The sequence below is a fragment of the Amblyomma maculatum genome, chromosome 11 (genome assembly GCF_055883805.1).
Source record: "Amblyomma maculatum isolate TAMU_Amacu chromosome 11, ASM5588380v1, whole genome shotgun sequence".
Lineage (NCBI taxonomy): Eukaryota > Metazoa > Arthropoda > Arachnida > Ixodida > Ixodidae > Amblyomma > Amblyomma maculatum.
The window spans coordinates 93,700,899-93,716,196 of record NC_139354.1 but is presented as its reverse complement, the minus strand read 5'-3'; the positions used below and the strand labels follow the sequence as shown (position 1 = coordinate 93,716,196).

Genomic DNA, 15,298 nt, shown 5'->3' with positions numbered 1-15,298 from the left:
CGCTACGTCAGAGGCTGTCGTGAGTGCCAACGTCGAAAGGCGCCACCTCTCAAGCCAGCGGGTTTGCTCCAACCTATTGCGCCTCCCCGAACACCGTTTGACCAAATCGGCATCGACCTTCTGGGCCCATTTCCGCTGACATCGGTCGGTAACAAATGGATTATAGTTGCGACCGACTATCTCACACGGTATGCGGAAACCAAGGCGGTAAAGCGTGGCACGTCATCTGAGATCGCCCAGTTTTTTATGCAGCAGATCGTGTTGCGCCATGGCGCACCGTCCCAAGTAATCACCGATCGAGGCACGGCGTTTACGGCACAACTTATGCACGACGTATTTGAGCTGAGTCACACGAGCCATCGCAAAACCACTGCTTATCACCCACAGACGAATGGCCTCACGGAGAGACTCAATAAAACGATCGCCGACATGATTGCAATGTACATAGACTCCCAGCACAAGACCTGGGACGAGATTCTCCCGTACGTCACGTATGCCTACAACACTGCCATCCAAGAGACTACGCGTTTTACGCCATTTCGCCTGCTCTATGGACGCGACGTTCAGACGATGTTAGATGCCATGCTTCCGTGCTGCACGGATAACCCTCTCATCCCAGACGCTGAGCAGTTTGCTCAGCGCGCCGAGGAAGCACGTCAACTTGCCCGCATCCACATTCAGCAACAGCAGGGAAAGGATACGCGTCGCTACAACCTCCGTCATCGACACGTCACATACCAACCAGGAGAGCAAGTTTGGGTGTGGACACCGGTGCGCCGGCCCCGCTTGTCTGAAAAACTGATGTCGCGATACTTTGGACCTTACAAGGTTCTGCGCCGTGTCACAGAAGTGACATACGAAGTCCTTCCAGCGGGTACTGTGCAGACCTCGCGTCGACAACCACGCTCCGAGGTGGTGCACGTTGTCCGCATGAAACCGTATTTCACGCAGTAATGTGCGGTGTACTATGCACTCGTTTAGTTGTGTAGGGCACCGCCTCTGTTTTATATTCGTTTTCTGTACTGACTTGCATCGCCCATCGCTCGCGCCCAGTCTGTGCTTTCGTTTTTTTAGGAGGGGGAGTAATGCCACCTGGTGTCCCAGATGTTTTTAGGTGACACCTGGAAGAAAAGGACGCCGAAGTGGTTTCGCGTGCTGTGCCCGGAACTTTGCCTGCTGGTTGAGCTTCGTCCCGTCGTCTTAGTCACATCTAGCCCTCTTGTCCGTGACAATATGTTGAAAAATATTTGTCTGTGAAAGTGACTTAATTATAATTTAAGTGCCTTTGACTACTATTCGTTAATCATAGCCGTCATGAAAACTAAGTGAGAATTTGGGGTGAAAAGCTCTGATTTTAAAAAATCAACTCGCCTGTTTGGCTCTCCAGTGCAGAGTTTTGATCGACATTGCCACCCAAAGAGGCGAGATCTAGAGGCTGCGGTTGAGCTTGAAGACACTTCCTGCCGCATTCTTGTGGGCATGACTGAGAAAGCGAGCACACATAACTGGCTTGCGTGTGCCGGTTGCAGTCTTCATGAGGCGCTTTAAAAAAGAATTTAGTGGTGCCAAGCAGCACATCCAGAAGGCAGGTATCTATTCCTAACTGAATGTTACGACCCATTGCGTGAACAGCGATCTTGGGTTGGGTAGTGCAAAGAGCTATATAAGCCACATTCTCTTCTCCGGGCAGGCACTCCGGTACTTCAGTCATCACGCAAGCATAAACAGCAGTTCCACGGACAATGTGAGCTTGCGTCACGTCCTTTAGGTTGCCAATGCCATTCATAGAAAAGGCCAGGCTCCCCAGTAGCTTCAAGCACTCATGGAGAGTAAGAACTGTACTTTTAAACGGTAAAACTGCCACCTCGGGATATAGCGCTGTGTCAGGAACCAGCAGCGAATCTAGGCTATGCGCCAGTGAGGTGATCGGCGGTGCTTGGTAGCTTCCACAGTGTCGCAGATTACATTGGGCAGATTTTGGTGTTCCACTTCCTTTAGCCGCGGCATCAACGGAATCACAGCTTCATCGTGGGTTTCCAGATCCGCTGGCGCAATCTGGTGGAGCAGGACACGGAGTCCTGACATATGTACGGAGGACATCTGGAAGGCCGCCTGTTGGAGAATAAGTGGTATCTTTGAAATGCCTAGTTAAGCCCAGTTGCCGTCAACTGAGCCTTTGCAATAGTCGTCTTAACAAGTTATGTGTCCTGCCGTCTTACAGACAGCATGCTCTGTCCCCTTCGTAGCCTAAAAAAACGCCTGTAGCTTGCTAACATCGGCAAGCTTCCAAACTCAAAACCATTTCGAAACTTCACTTTCATGTGCCTTCATCTATGAGGTTTTCATGTTTAGACGCTTATTTATTTACTATGCAGCAAAGTGGTATTTGAAACTACTGATTTAGTTATCTTGGTACAACTTTCATATCCTCCACGGGCAAGCGAAAAAGCATTGTCGCTGCCGCACACATGGAAAGTATGAAACATCGCTCTTAATTCTGCGATGGTATCGTGAATTGCAGGCAGGCAGGCAGGCAGGCAGGCAGGCAGGCAGGCAGGCAGGCAGGCAGGCAGGCAGGCAGGCAGGCAGGCAGGCAGGCAGGCAGGCAGGCAGGCAGGCAGGCAGGCAGGCAGGCAGGCAGGCAGGCAGGCAGGCAGGCAGGCAGGCAGGCAGGCAGGCAGGCAGGCAGGCAGGCAGGCAGGCAGGCAGGCAGGCAGGCAGGCAGGCAGGCAGGCAGGCAGGCAGGCAGGCAGGCAGGCAGGCAGGCAGGCAGGCAGGCAGGCAGGCAGGCAGGCAGGCAGGCAGGCAGGCAGGCAGGCAGGCAGGCAGGCAGGCAGGCAGGCAGGCAGGCAGGCAGGCAGGCAGGCAGGCAGGCAGGCAGGCAGGCAGGCAGGCAGGCAGGCAGGCAGGCAGGCAGGCAGGCAGGCAGGCAGGCAGGCAGGCAGGCAGGCAGGCAGGCAGGCAGGCAGGCAGGCAGGCAGGCAGGCAGGCAGGCAGGCAGGCAGGCAGGCAGGCAGGCAGGCAGGCAGGCAGGCAGGCAGGCAGGCAGGCAGGCAGGCAGGCAGGCAGGCAGGCAGGCAGGCAGGCAGGCAGGCAGGCAGGCAGGCAGGCAGGCAGGCAGGCAGGCAGGCAGGCAGGCAGGCAGGCAGGCAGGCAGGCAGGCAGGCAGGCAGGCAGGCAGGCAGGCAGGCAGGCAGGCAGGCAGGCAGGCAGGCAGGCAGGCAGGCAGGCAGGCAGGCAGGCAGGCAGGCAGGCAGGCAGGCAGGCAGGCAGGCAGGCAGGCAGGCAGGCAGGCAGGCAGGCAGGCAGGCAGGCAGGCAGGCAGGCAGGCAGGCAGGCAGGCAGGCAGGCAGGCAGGCAGGCAGGCAGGCAGGCAGGCAGGCAGGCAGGCAGGCAGGCAGGCAGGCAGGCAGGCAGGCAGGCAGGCAGGCAGGCAGGCAGGCAGGCAGGCAGGCAGGCAGGCAGGCAGGCAGGCAGGCAGGCAGGCAGGCAGGCAGGCAGGCAGGCAGGCAGGCAGGCAGGCAGGCAGGCAGGCAGGCAGGCAGGCAGGCAGGCAGGCAGGCAGGCAGGCAGGCAGGCAGGCAGGCAGGCAGGCAGGCAGGCAGGCAGGCAGGCAGGCAGGCAGGCAGGCAGGCAGGCAGGCAGGCAGGCAGGCAGGCAGGCAGGCAGGCAGGCAGGCAGGCAGGCAGGCAGGCAGGCAGGCAGGCAGGCAGGCAGGCAGGCAGGCAGGCAGGCAGGCAGGCAGGCAGGCAGGCAGGCAGGCAGGCAGGCAGGCAGGCAGGCAGGCAGGCAGGCAGGCAGGCAGGCAGGCAGGCAGGCAGGCAGGCAGGCAGGCAGGCAGGCAGGCAGGCAGGCAGGCAGGCAGGCAGGCAGGCAGGCAGGCAGGCAGGCAGGCAGGCAGGCAGGCAGGCAGGCAGGCAGGCAGGCAGGCAGGCAGGCAGGCAGGCAGGCAGGCAGGCAGGCAGGCAGGCAGGCAGGCAGGCAGGCAGGCAGGCAGGCAGGCAGGCAGGCAGGCAGGCAGGCAGGCAGGCAGGCAGGCAGGCAGGCAGGCAGGCAGGCAGGCAGGCAGGCAGGCAGGCAGGCAGGCAGGCAGGCAGGCAGGCAGGCAGGCAGGCAGGCAGGCAGGCAGGCAGGCAGGCAGGCAGGCAGGCAGGCAGGCAGGCAGGCAGGCAGGCAGGCAGGCAGGCAGGCAGGCAGGCAGGCAGGCAGGCAGGCAGGCAGGCAGGCAGGCAGGCAGGCAGGCAGGCAGGCAGGCAGGCAGGCAGGCAGGCAGGCAGGCAGGCAGGCAGGCAGGCAGGCAGGCAGGCAGGCAGGCAGGCAGGCAGGCAGGCAGGCAGGCAGGCAGGCAGGCAGGCAGGCAGGCAGGCAGGCAGGCAGGCAGGCAGGCAGGCAGGCAGGCAGGCAGGCAGGCAGGCAGGCAGGCAGGCAGGCAGGCAGGCAGGCAGGCAGGCAGGCAGGCAGGCAGGCAGGCAGGCAGGCAGGCAGGCAGGCAGGCAGGCAGGCAGGCAGGCAGGCAGGCAGGCAGGCAGGCAGGCAGGCAGGCAGGCAGGCAGGCAGGCAGGCAGGCAGGCAGGCAGGCAGGCAGGCAGGCAGGCAGGCAGGCAGGCAGGCAGGCAGGCAGGCAGGCAGGCAGGCAGGCAGGCATTTGTAGGTCATTATTTGACATGCTGACCGTTCCGTAGTCAAGCTGAGTATTGCCTAGTCATTACCACTCGTAGCTAAACATATTTACTAATTTTCAGTCAGTTGCGGACATTAAATTCCTCATTTAAGATAATGGTCACTGTGTAGACATCCTGAGTGATGGGTAGTCATTGGAGTCATTACCACTCATAGCTAACTATATTTACCCATTCGAGGCAACTGCGGCCACTACAAAACGTCATTTGACACACTGGTTGTTCCTTTGTCATGCTGAATCCAGCCTTGTCATTGTAGTTGTTACCTCTCATACCTAAGCATCTTTACTTATTTTAACTCAGTTATGGTAACTACAAGTTCGTTTTACATATTGGCCATTCCATTGTCATACTGAGTCATGCTGAATCATGCCTGGTCATTGTAGTTACCACTCATAGATAAGTAGGCTTATTCAATTCCAGTCGGTCGCGGCCATTACAAACCATCCTTTGACATATAAGTCATTCCATGGTTATGATGTGTCCTGCCTAGTCATTGCCATTCATACCGAGGCATATATAGTCATTCCTAGTCGCGGCCGTTAAAATTTGTCTTTTGACATACTGGCCATTCCGTAGTCATACTGAGTCATGCCAAATCATTGTCGTCATTAGCATTCATTGTTAAGCATATTTACTCCTTTCCAGTCATTTGTGGCCATTATACGTCGCCGTTTATCATATTGGTCACTGCATAGTCATTTTTAGTCATCTTCTGATCATTTTATTAGTAATTATATTATTCATTAACTGTACAAATATCTATCGTATAACATTTATTCATTACCAATCATCATCAATCGTTCTCATTCCTGATTTCCCTCATGTGTCCGTTATTAGAAAGTGATACATCAGCGCATAGATCCGACGCACAGATCCCGCTCATGTGTGTTGGCTACATGAGACTAGAAAGGCTTTCGCCTTAAGGGGAACTCAATATGGGTGGTTGCACTGAGGGGATAGCGAAAAATTCCAGGGGGCACTTTGATGCACTAAAGTGCGATGACGCGAAAGCATCTGTTACGCGGTCGTTGAAGCCTTCCACTACGGCACCTCTTTCTCTCGTTTTCACTCCCACTTTCATCCTTTTCCTTATGACTCGGTTAAGTGTCCGCGGAGAATTGTGACAGATCCTGCTCATTTTCTTTCCTGTAAACCAATTTGAAACACCGCTAATGCCTGGTTTACTGCGTCAGCTTACATATGCTATATGGTGGGACGTTCGAAGAAGCTCCAAATGAAAGGCGCCAGACGGACTCCTGGATCGAACGCACGGCCGGATCAGCTTCCTATAAGTGTGATGATGACAGAGATGACTTTATTATTCCATCAGATAAGGGGGCGTGCTTTGTCTGATGACATCGTAACTAGTGGTCGAGACATGACCGGATGTGACGTCATGATGACGTCACATTTAGTCATGATGTCACCTTGTGAAGAGGTCATAGTCAAATTCATTTCAAGACACGATATACTACACTACTGATGACGTCATAAATGATTGCAAGGTATGACATACTACAACTTGGTGATGCCACCATTTATTTGAAGGCACGACATACTACACCACTGATGACGTCATCTGACTAAAGCGTTACGAACGAGCGGACACGATCGTTGCCGCGAGAATGAGCCACTAAATGATTTCGCCTTAAAAGCTCGCAAATTTTGAGGAAGTCTCGTATGTCTCAAATATGTAAGCTGATCGAGGGGAATATCTTGACAGGCTGCAGAGGTACAATATTCGTTGTTACGCGGCGATGTGTTCGTTACGCATAAATTGTTGTGAACGATGATGTGCATTCAGATTTCACTCGTAGTAATCTGTGCTGGATTCTTCAATCATCGTTCCGCAGTCTGAGATAAAGAAAATCTCCCTTTCATTAGTGATTTTGATACTACGGCCTATGTTTTCACGCAAGCCCAGGCAAAGGCACGAAATGCGTGCTTGCAGCATGAATTCTTGTTGAATGTGAACAGGAGGGATTCTGTATATCATAATGGCACGAAACCTTCAAAACTGTATTCGTTTTGTTTTTAACTGCCGCCGGCATACGGCCTTATCACTCTGATTCTGGATAGCGTATTAGTTCTGTATTCTTTGTTAATGCTCGATGTCGCGAGTCACACCTTTATCAGTTTCGTTGTAGCGCAAGATGCGCTGAGATCTGTCTCGAAGATTCCGATCACTTGCGTATGTTTCTGCAATGTTCCAAGTTGTGCTAGTAGCACTTTGCGACGTTATCTAGATTGTTCTGAGTAGCCTTTAAATTGAGCGTTGACGAGTGTGACGGGCATTCTTTGTTCGACGATCAACGAGCACATTTGTTGTTATCACCGCCGCCGAGTTGCTTAGTTCTTTTGCGGGCGCAAGTCAGCCCAATAAAGAGTTTCTTCAGTGCAATCGCCGACTCTTCATTTGTGTCATCGACCTTGTCACCATTACGTGACAATATGGTCATTTGTTCGAAGTAAAATATTACGACTGATTGCAATTGACTATATTTGTTGTAATAATGCAACACTGTCAGATGTAGCATCATAATCTAAGAGCGGAGAGTCCTTGTCCTAATTTCTATAAATGCACCTCGTATGCCTATGGACCACTGCAACGAATTCGTATTGTCGCTGGGATATTCTCCGTGACAATTACTTGAGTGTGTGGTTTTAAGATAGATATAAGAGCACTAAAGAACCTGGCGCAGCAACAAAGTATCATTCTTGCGCATTGTTAATGTTCCATGGCAAACGTGTGTCCGTTTATTCTGTTATAATTGGCGTAGGAATTTCATCAGATGTGCTGTTTATTGACGTCATTATTTTCCGTTCTTCACCTGATTTGCCAATTTTAGGTAATCTTCAATCTATACAGGAAACATTGTTATTGGAAAACAGAATCATTGTTATTAGCTTTCTTAAGAGAAAGAAAGCTGTTACCAAATTTCACTTCACGCTACGTGACAGCTGTACGTTTATTTCCTTGAAGGTTTGTTTTTGAGAAGTTTTCTGAGCCCAGCATCGTACTGAATAATCGACTAATTTGATGTAGCTTTATGTAAGGGGTGTTTAGCGGTAGTTTTGAGTATAAGACGAATTGGAATGCTTTTGTTTCAATATTTTTGGCTACTGATTTCATCACATTTCTGAAGACCCCCTGTTTTAATCAAGGGAAATGCGCAAATGAGGACACGAACAAGAGCACAAGGACGGGAGCATATTCCTGTCTTTTTTTTTTTTGCGAATTTCTATTGCTTAAGCATTTACGATCGACTCGCCCAACAACGCGCACTCGTAACTCCTGTATAAACCACAACAAAGCGTTTTCCAGTATTCTATGTTGAATAAAGAAGGAAACAGAAAATTATAATCGAATATTATTTCATGACTATAACCGATATGCCGGTTAATGAAGAGATGTCGTCGCATTCATCATTAGAAAAATACTAATGACGGAGACAATTACTAAAAATTGCGTCAGAGTTAATAACATCCTATGAGGGCCTAATACAGCCTGGAAATTATTGTTCGAGCGAGGAGCGGGCAGTATCGTTGGTATGATGTTTCTAAGATATCAAACTCCGGTTTGCCCGCCGAAATGGTCTAAATTGAGGCCACGAAAATGGCACATTTCAAAATCGAGAAGCGCATGAATTTTTACTGCGGTACTCCTCCTAATATTACTAGAATGTATCAGCACTAACAAGGAAACCCACAGGGAAAGCTTTTCAAGAAAAGGATAATGTCGAAAAATCCCCCCAACCTACCACACACACACTTGCCTTTTAAGGATGCAACTGGGATAGCTGCATTTAGAAGGGATGTTTCCAACCGAAAACTGAACGCGTTGGGGCTTAATTAAAGAACTGAAAACTGTGCCCCGAAGGACACAAAAGAAGTACAAGTGCTAAAAACTCAAGATTTATTGACGCATGCGTTTGTTCATTAACTGTGCGTTTTTTCAGTATACTTGAGTTAGTCAGCACCTCTCCTTCCGCGGCGATCGTCACTGCGCTATTTTCAGTTCTTCAAAGATGTTCTTATTTGAACCTTAACTGCTGGTTACATGGTGGTTCACCAGAGACACTGGGAGCATGCACAAAAAATAGGTCAGCGAAGATCGTTCGGCAAGCTTGACACACAATGAAAATCTTGCAGTCTTTTTCTTGTATAAAGATGTACCAGGCCTGTTTTTTTTTGCACTTAAAAAGTCATTTATGACAGTGATGCTAATGTTAATGGCTCTGTGAAATGAATTCTTTCAATGAAGGAGCATAGTTACAGCAATTATACATCTGTCACTCATTGACAAATAATTTTCGGTTTGCCCTTTCTTATATAATGCAGGCATTGTTCAGCTCGAGCCGAGCGCCGGAAAATATAATACTTAACTGTGTGAACATTTCGCTTTTATCTTGCTTTTCACACATACTGACCTTAGTTGCATAGATGCCATAAAACCCAGTCTAGCCGAACCCAAGACAAGACTTTTTGATATCTTCTGTTGCTCTCTGTTTTCTGCTTCTTTTGCTTTTCTCTTTCACCATCATCTTCTGTGCTTTTTACAACTGATGTTTGATGAAAACAAACACTAAAAATAATTTCTTATGCTGCCTTTTGCATACGTCTATTGTAGGTGAATAACAGGCAGACGCCATTCGGATTTGGCAAGAAAAAGTTTATTTTGTAATAAAAAGAGAAAGAGTTTAGTATCTCTGGCTACAGGCTTCATTGCTTTACTCGATAAGGTTCAGGAAGTTATAGGAACAATATTCACTTTCATAGACATTTCAGATAGGCAACATGGTTAATTTTTTACTATTTATTATATGATGAAATAGTATTTCAGAACTAGTGAAGATTCTTCCATAAGTGTTTATGTCGGCTTAAGAAATCACACACATATAAGAGGTAGTACACGACAAAATTTCAGATACTAGCATTTAACTAATAGCACTGGTTTTTGGCATCTTTTAGCTATTTGTTGTGACGAGGTTGTGGCAGATAATATATATTGATAATAATAAACTCATTCTGTCATCATTAAGTGGGAGAGCGGCTATTGTCTTTTAACGCGAGAAGGTTAAAGTGCCCGTTAACTGAAAACCGGTGTCGACGCCGGTATCGGCATCAAGGGTGAAAAGGCACAAGGACGTCGCTGGCATGCCGTAGCTCCGCTCAGGCTTCTCCCTTCATATGCGTAGGTCGTATCAGAATCGGCGTGCCAGGGCTCATCCGTTCACGCTATTCTTATGCCATGGGCGCACGGTTATGCGGCTGTGTTAAAGCAGCCGGGTTTTATATGTGGGCTCGAAGTGACGGCTACCGGGTATTGACCTAAAGGCAGAGCTTAACTGCCACATAATTCTTTTCGCCATGTGACCAAACTCTCACGAATCACGGAGACAGAGTAAGAGTCAAAAAAATGAAACTCTGGGCATTATGGCATTTGCCTTAATGCTTGCGGGTAACGGAATCGTAACCAAATGGAGAGCGAAGAAATGATTGCTCATTTCACAGCAGGGGTTATGCGCGAACCAAAAATTGCAATGCAGGCCCAGCGTTCCCCATAGCCCTACCGCTTAAACAGGTTACAAAAAAAAAGTTTAGTCGCTCGTTGTCCTCATGAGCCGGCTATGTGATTAAATAATCTTCGGCGCTGGTTTGATTAACAGTCGTTTAACTAGAAAACTGCCTCAAAAACATTTTATGCACCTCTTCTCCCTTTCAAATGTAACATTGTAGGAAGTTACAAAGATGCAACGTCAGAAGAAGTCTGTACTCGTGTGATCCAGCCTAAAGCCCCACTCTAACCATTGACACACGTATGAGCTGATAGAAAACAATATGCTGATAACTTCCGTAGTTTCCTAAGCGATCATATAAGGACTTGCTATCACTGTGCGCTGGAATCGTTCGAAAGTTTGGCGACAACCAGGAAAGAGATAGAAAGCATCGATAACAGGCCATGCCTATATATAATAGTTCGTATGGTAAAGTTTTCTTCTGCACTCCGCACTACCACATTGCGTAGTAGCTTTACTCGCACCGTTTATAGACGCGTAGAAGGAAGAGCTTTAGCAGGCACTGTTAAAGAATCCGGCATGGCCAACGAGGAACGACGCAAGCCATCCCCAGAAGGTCAAGGTCTTCCCAGGAAAAAGACGAGAGGTGTCGAAGACGACGAGGACAGCGACGACCAAGGGTCAGCATCAAGCGGAACACGCTCGCCTGGTGCAAGCCGGTCAACTCAACGCACAGATTCACAACGTGTGCGGCATTCAACAGGAGGCCAATCGGCGCGCCGGTCAAAATCGCCGAAGCATGAGCTCAGCTCTGCTGTACTGTCTCTTTGTTGCGGCGCATCCTCAGGTAAGGAGAAAGGTGATTCCCCTACGGCACCTGTGCAGCGAAGAACGCCCTCACCGAAATCTTCTTTAGTAGGTGGTTCCTCGAAGAGTCTTGAGAGAACGCCTAAGAAATCCTCCCTGCGCCAAAAAACGCCACCTCCGCAACCACAGATGTCCCCGGAAGAAACGGAGACGCCTATGAAATCTTCTCTCAAGAGAAGGACACCACCCCGAGAGCCCAGCGCCGATACGGAGGCTTCAAAAGAAGGCGCCCGCAAGAGCTCTTCCAAAGTAGTCTTCGCGGACATAAAGGAAGGTGTGATGCCGTATGACGACTACTTATTTAAAACCTTCAGATACCGGAAAGAGGTGCGCGAGCGCCTTCCAGCAGAACTTTTAGAAGAAGAACGGAGACGGCGCTTGTCCGGAGAACCAGACTACATTGAACTGGCTGCCAGGGGTGCATTAGGTCCCCCACAGGACATGCCAGGGCCTTCGACATCCGGGGCTGCTGCGCCCAGTGCCGATCCACCGCAATCAGCGCCTCCTAGTGTTCCATCCGAATCAGGCAAGGCGGAAGAAGGCCTGAAGGACAGTGATTCCGATTGCAGTGCATAAAGGCCTGCGTAAGGCTTTGTACGAACTATTAGGAACTGATGCATTTGCTCTGCTCCGTGTGCGAGCCGAGATGACATGTGCGCGGTCCGAAACGCGGCTAGCTATGAGGATGTGTAGAGACGTTTGGTATGCAGAGGTACATATTTAGTTCTGGTTTTATTACAGCTTTACTGTTCACATATCACTACTTTCCCGTGCTCATATCCGCGGTTGGTTTCCTTGTAATCTGTCGTTTCACGCAGTCGGCTCACATAAACAGCCTCTTGTCCTTAAGTCGCCGAGAAATTGACATTACTTTTTAGTTCTAACGTGAAATAAAGTGAACTGACACAGTGATGGACTTTTCTTTTTTTCATGCAGCGGGTAACTCGATGATACATTTGCTTTGATCAGGTAACGATCACACCCACCTGAAGATAATTTGTGTACGAATGCACGCAAGACCTCTTGTGCCGTCCATGTGCCTACCTGGCCACCTGCCTTTTCAAAATAAAGATAACGCATTTTATCTTTCCTCCGAATGCTTCTTTAACCCGTTTCAACTGCCATTGAGCGCTCCAGGTATATCGAACTAAAAAGGATGGTATGGAATACACTGCATATCCCAGCTTATGTACAAACCCAGAGCTCTCCATACAACCTTTCATGCCTTTCGCCTCAACTACAAGAGCATAAAATATTTCACTGTCTAACCATACTCTTCTTTACGCCTAGTAATTGTATTAAGAAAGAAACATGCATGGACTGTAGCGCCAATGTAAATAATCTCAACAGCAAATTACGGTATCATGCCCGTTAAGATAGAAGAAGCACAAAAGCGTCATGCTTTTCACAGCTACAGTGGAGCTTGACGGCGTCAGAACTTGAGCTGTGGCTTGCGTTATGATTCGAAGGCATATCAGTATCTTGTGGTGGAATTAAGATCCCCATAATTTCCTTTACGGGTCACCTTAACGGAACCTCGTGCACTCCGTACCATGCGCCCGCGCGTGGATGCAAACTTAAAAAAAAAAATGGGCATGGGGCATCAGGATGTTTACACTGCCACAATAAATTTGAGCACTATTATCTCTCGCGTGGCAGTGTCAGTGCAATATTCACGAATTATTGTGGCATCGGAAATACTAGTCACCAATCGCGGCCTCTCCCCCGTTAGGTGGCTGTCGGGAAGCAAAATGACCGGACAGATATTGGTGATAGTTTGCTGGCGTATTACAAGCAATTCAATCTAATTATTTGCCGCAACTTCGGGTCGAACTTATAGTCCTCTGCATTTCAGTCGAGCATGCAATACACCTGCGGGAAAGGTTATTACCGAGCGCATTAAAGGGGCAACTAGTGAACCCGTTGTGTACGTCATGTGGTTCTAGCGTTTATTCATATGATAGTAAAAATTATCTAAACAAAAGCAAAACGCAAAGGGCTGGTAGGTTCAAATATTTGGAATTCCTGCACTGAACTACATGTCACTTTTGTCGCACACAAACACAGATTTAATCGCTTCCACCATCTCAGAACGGGAAAATCTGGCATTCCATGCATGGCGGGCGTGGAATTGCTATACTTTCGACGAATACAGGGTGATAAGGATCCTACTCCTCTACTCTATGTGCATTTTCCCGTCTTCTGCTTATAGCAACAAATATGACGTGATAATTTTGTGCACTTAAAAATGATATTGTTTATCTATGGACGCGCTGGGATGCTTTGGAGGTGACTTTTATGTCGCCTCTTTTATAACGACTTCAAAAATGGTTATCATCACTAACTGTAAACATTCAAACCTTATTTTATTTCGATATTAGACAAAGTAAGATTTAATGAAAAATTGCAAGCAAGGAACATTGAGAACCAAACAATATTTTGAGGCGTCCACATTGAGTTACCATCGCAAGATCAACGGCACAATTTTTGCTGGAGCGAAGGCCCCACTCAGATTTAAATGCGTGTTAATTAGTTATTTTTATATAATAAGACAAAATATTTCCTTACTAAATGCTTGGATTTTGCTCAAATATGAAAAGATGGTGAAAAATTATAAAATGTATCTGTGCAAAAGAAGAAAGAAGCGTCAGGAAGTAAAAGATTGCAAATTAAAAAAATGATTTTCAAATAAAGCATATAAAAGCAGACAAGGTTCAAGGGTAAAAAAAAAGATATTCGAAAAGAACTTCAGGTGACCAGACGGGTTAAAGTAGTTTGAGATAAAATATTTCTTGGGGGCGATAAGTTGAAAGCCATTGGGGCTAGTTCTCCTTCCTTTTTATCGAAATCGAGATGTTCTTTGAGTGCCAATTTACTATCGTTGTTGTCGTTTCCAACGATTGTTGTGTGCTGCACGAGCCCGTTTAATGCATAGCGATTCACTTAGCACACTTGGCGCTTCAGCCACATACCGCGTCATGGATGATGAGAGAAACTGTCTGAAAAATCGCCAGCACACACTGCTTCATATCCGCCGCCGAGGCACAATGGCGGGCTTTTTGTTATTATGAAGACGGCAGGCTAGTCGCTACAGAAGAATTGAGATCTGCTACTTATAATTCGTGCATGGAGTACTTTTTTTGAAGTCAGTCTGCAGTATTGTCACCCGACCATTCCAATCATCACAACACCCAAGAACACTTCGCACCTTAATAATGTTGGAAACAATCGACCTTCCTAAGACTGCAAATATTTCCCCGCCGGGATGGAGCAGTGGTTACGGCACTCGACAACTATTCCCAAGGACGCGAGATCGAATCCCGGCCTCGGCGGCCGCTTTTTGGTTGAGGCAAAAAGCAGGGCGCCCGTGTGCTGTGCGTTGTCAGTGATCATTAAAAACACCCCAGGTGGTCGAAATTTCCGGAGTCCTTCACTATAGGTTTTCTCATAGCCTGAGTTGCTTTGGGACGTTAAACTCCATAAACCAACCAACCAGACCTGCCTTTGACACCATTTGTGTGGTGGGGACCAATTACGTAATATACTACATAACAAACACCGCAAAATAACTGCGCTTTTAATCAGTCTACTAACTTCATTCAAATAACTTCATGAAATTTTTGTATTCATCGTTTATAAGCGCTATCCACGATGTGCTCAATTTTGTCGTAAGATATCTATTTGATAAGATTTAGGAATTAGTACCATTCCAGATGAAGGATATGACGGAGGTAGAGGATGTACCTTTTTAAAATTCGCTCAAGGTTACATTCAAGACGCGGCCAATTTTTAACTTGAAGTGTTTGTAAAACCGCACGCTTAACCCAATTAATGAAGTTGATTTACAGAGATTAAACTTTCGATTGCTTTATCGATGCCTGTCTCGCTTATGACCAGCTCTAATCGCTCTTTTTCTTTGTTTTCCTCGCGCACAGTACCTTTTTAAATGTGATAGTGCCTACTGTGTAAAAAGCAAACAGCTTTTGATATTGTTATGGTGCGCAATATCTAGATGACGACGGCGCACTGGTGTGGTGTAGTGAAGAAGACGACGCTCAGGCTAAGCTGGGTTCGTGCTGGTGGTGTGTGCTTCTGAGAGTTATCTGGCGTTTACCGCTGTGTAGGTTTCCCTTAAAATTTGGTGGAGGATTGCTGGAAGTGCACCCGTAGGAAACCTGGATCTCCGTAGTGGCCGCCAGATTGGTACCATCACTATGCCATCCGACGCGA

General features: G+C 48.4%; 1 protein-coding gene across 1 annotated transcript; it reads left to right on the top strand.

Moving 5' to 3' along the window:
• Positions 1-10,698: 10,698 nt before the first annotated feature.
• LOC146174409 (uncharacterized) lies at positions 10,699-12,140 on the top strand. Its single transcript, XM_084584645.1, has one exon. The coding sequence runs from the start codon at positions 10,781-10,783 to the stop codon at positions 11,642-11,644; it is 864 nt and encodes a 287-aa protein (XP_084440771.1). The 5' UTR covers positions 10,699-10,780; the 3' UTR covers positions 11,645-12,140.
• The last annotated feature ends 3,158 nt before the right edge of the window (positions 12,141-15,298 follow it).

Excerpts from the sequence above, each read along its gene's own strand:
- LOC146174409 (XM_084584645.1), top strand. The coding sequence starts at position 10,781 with ATGGCCAACGAGGAACGACGCAAGCCATCCCCAGAAGGTCAAGGTCTT.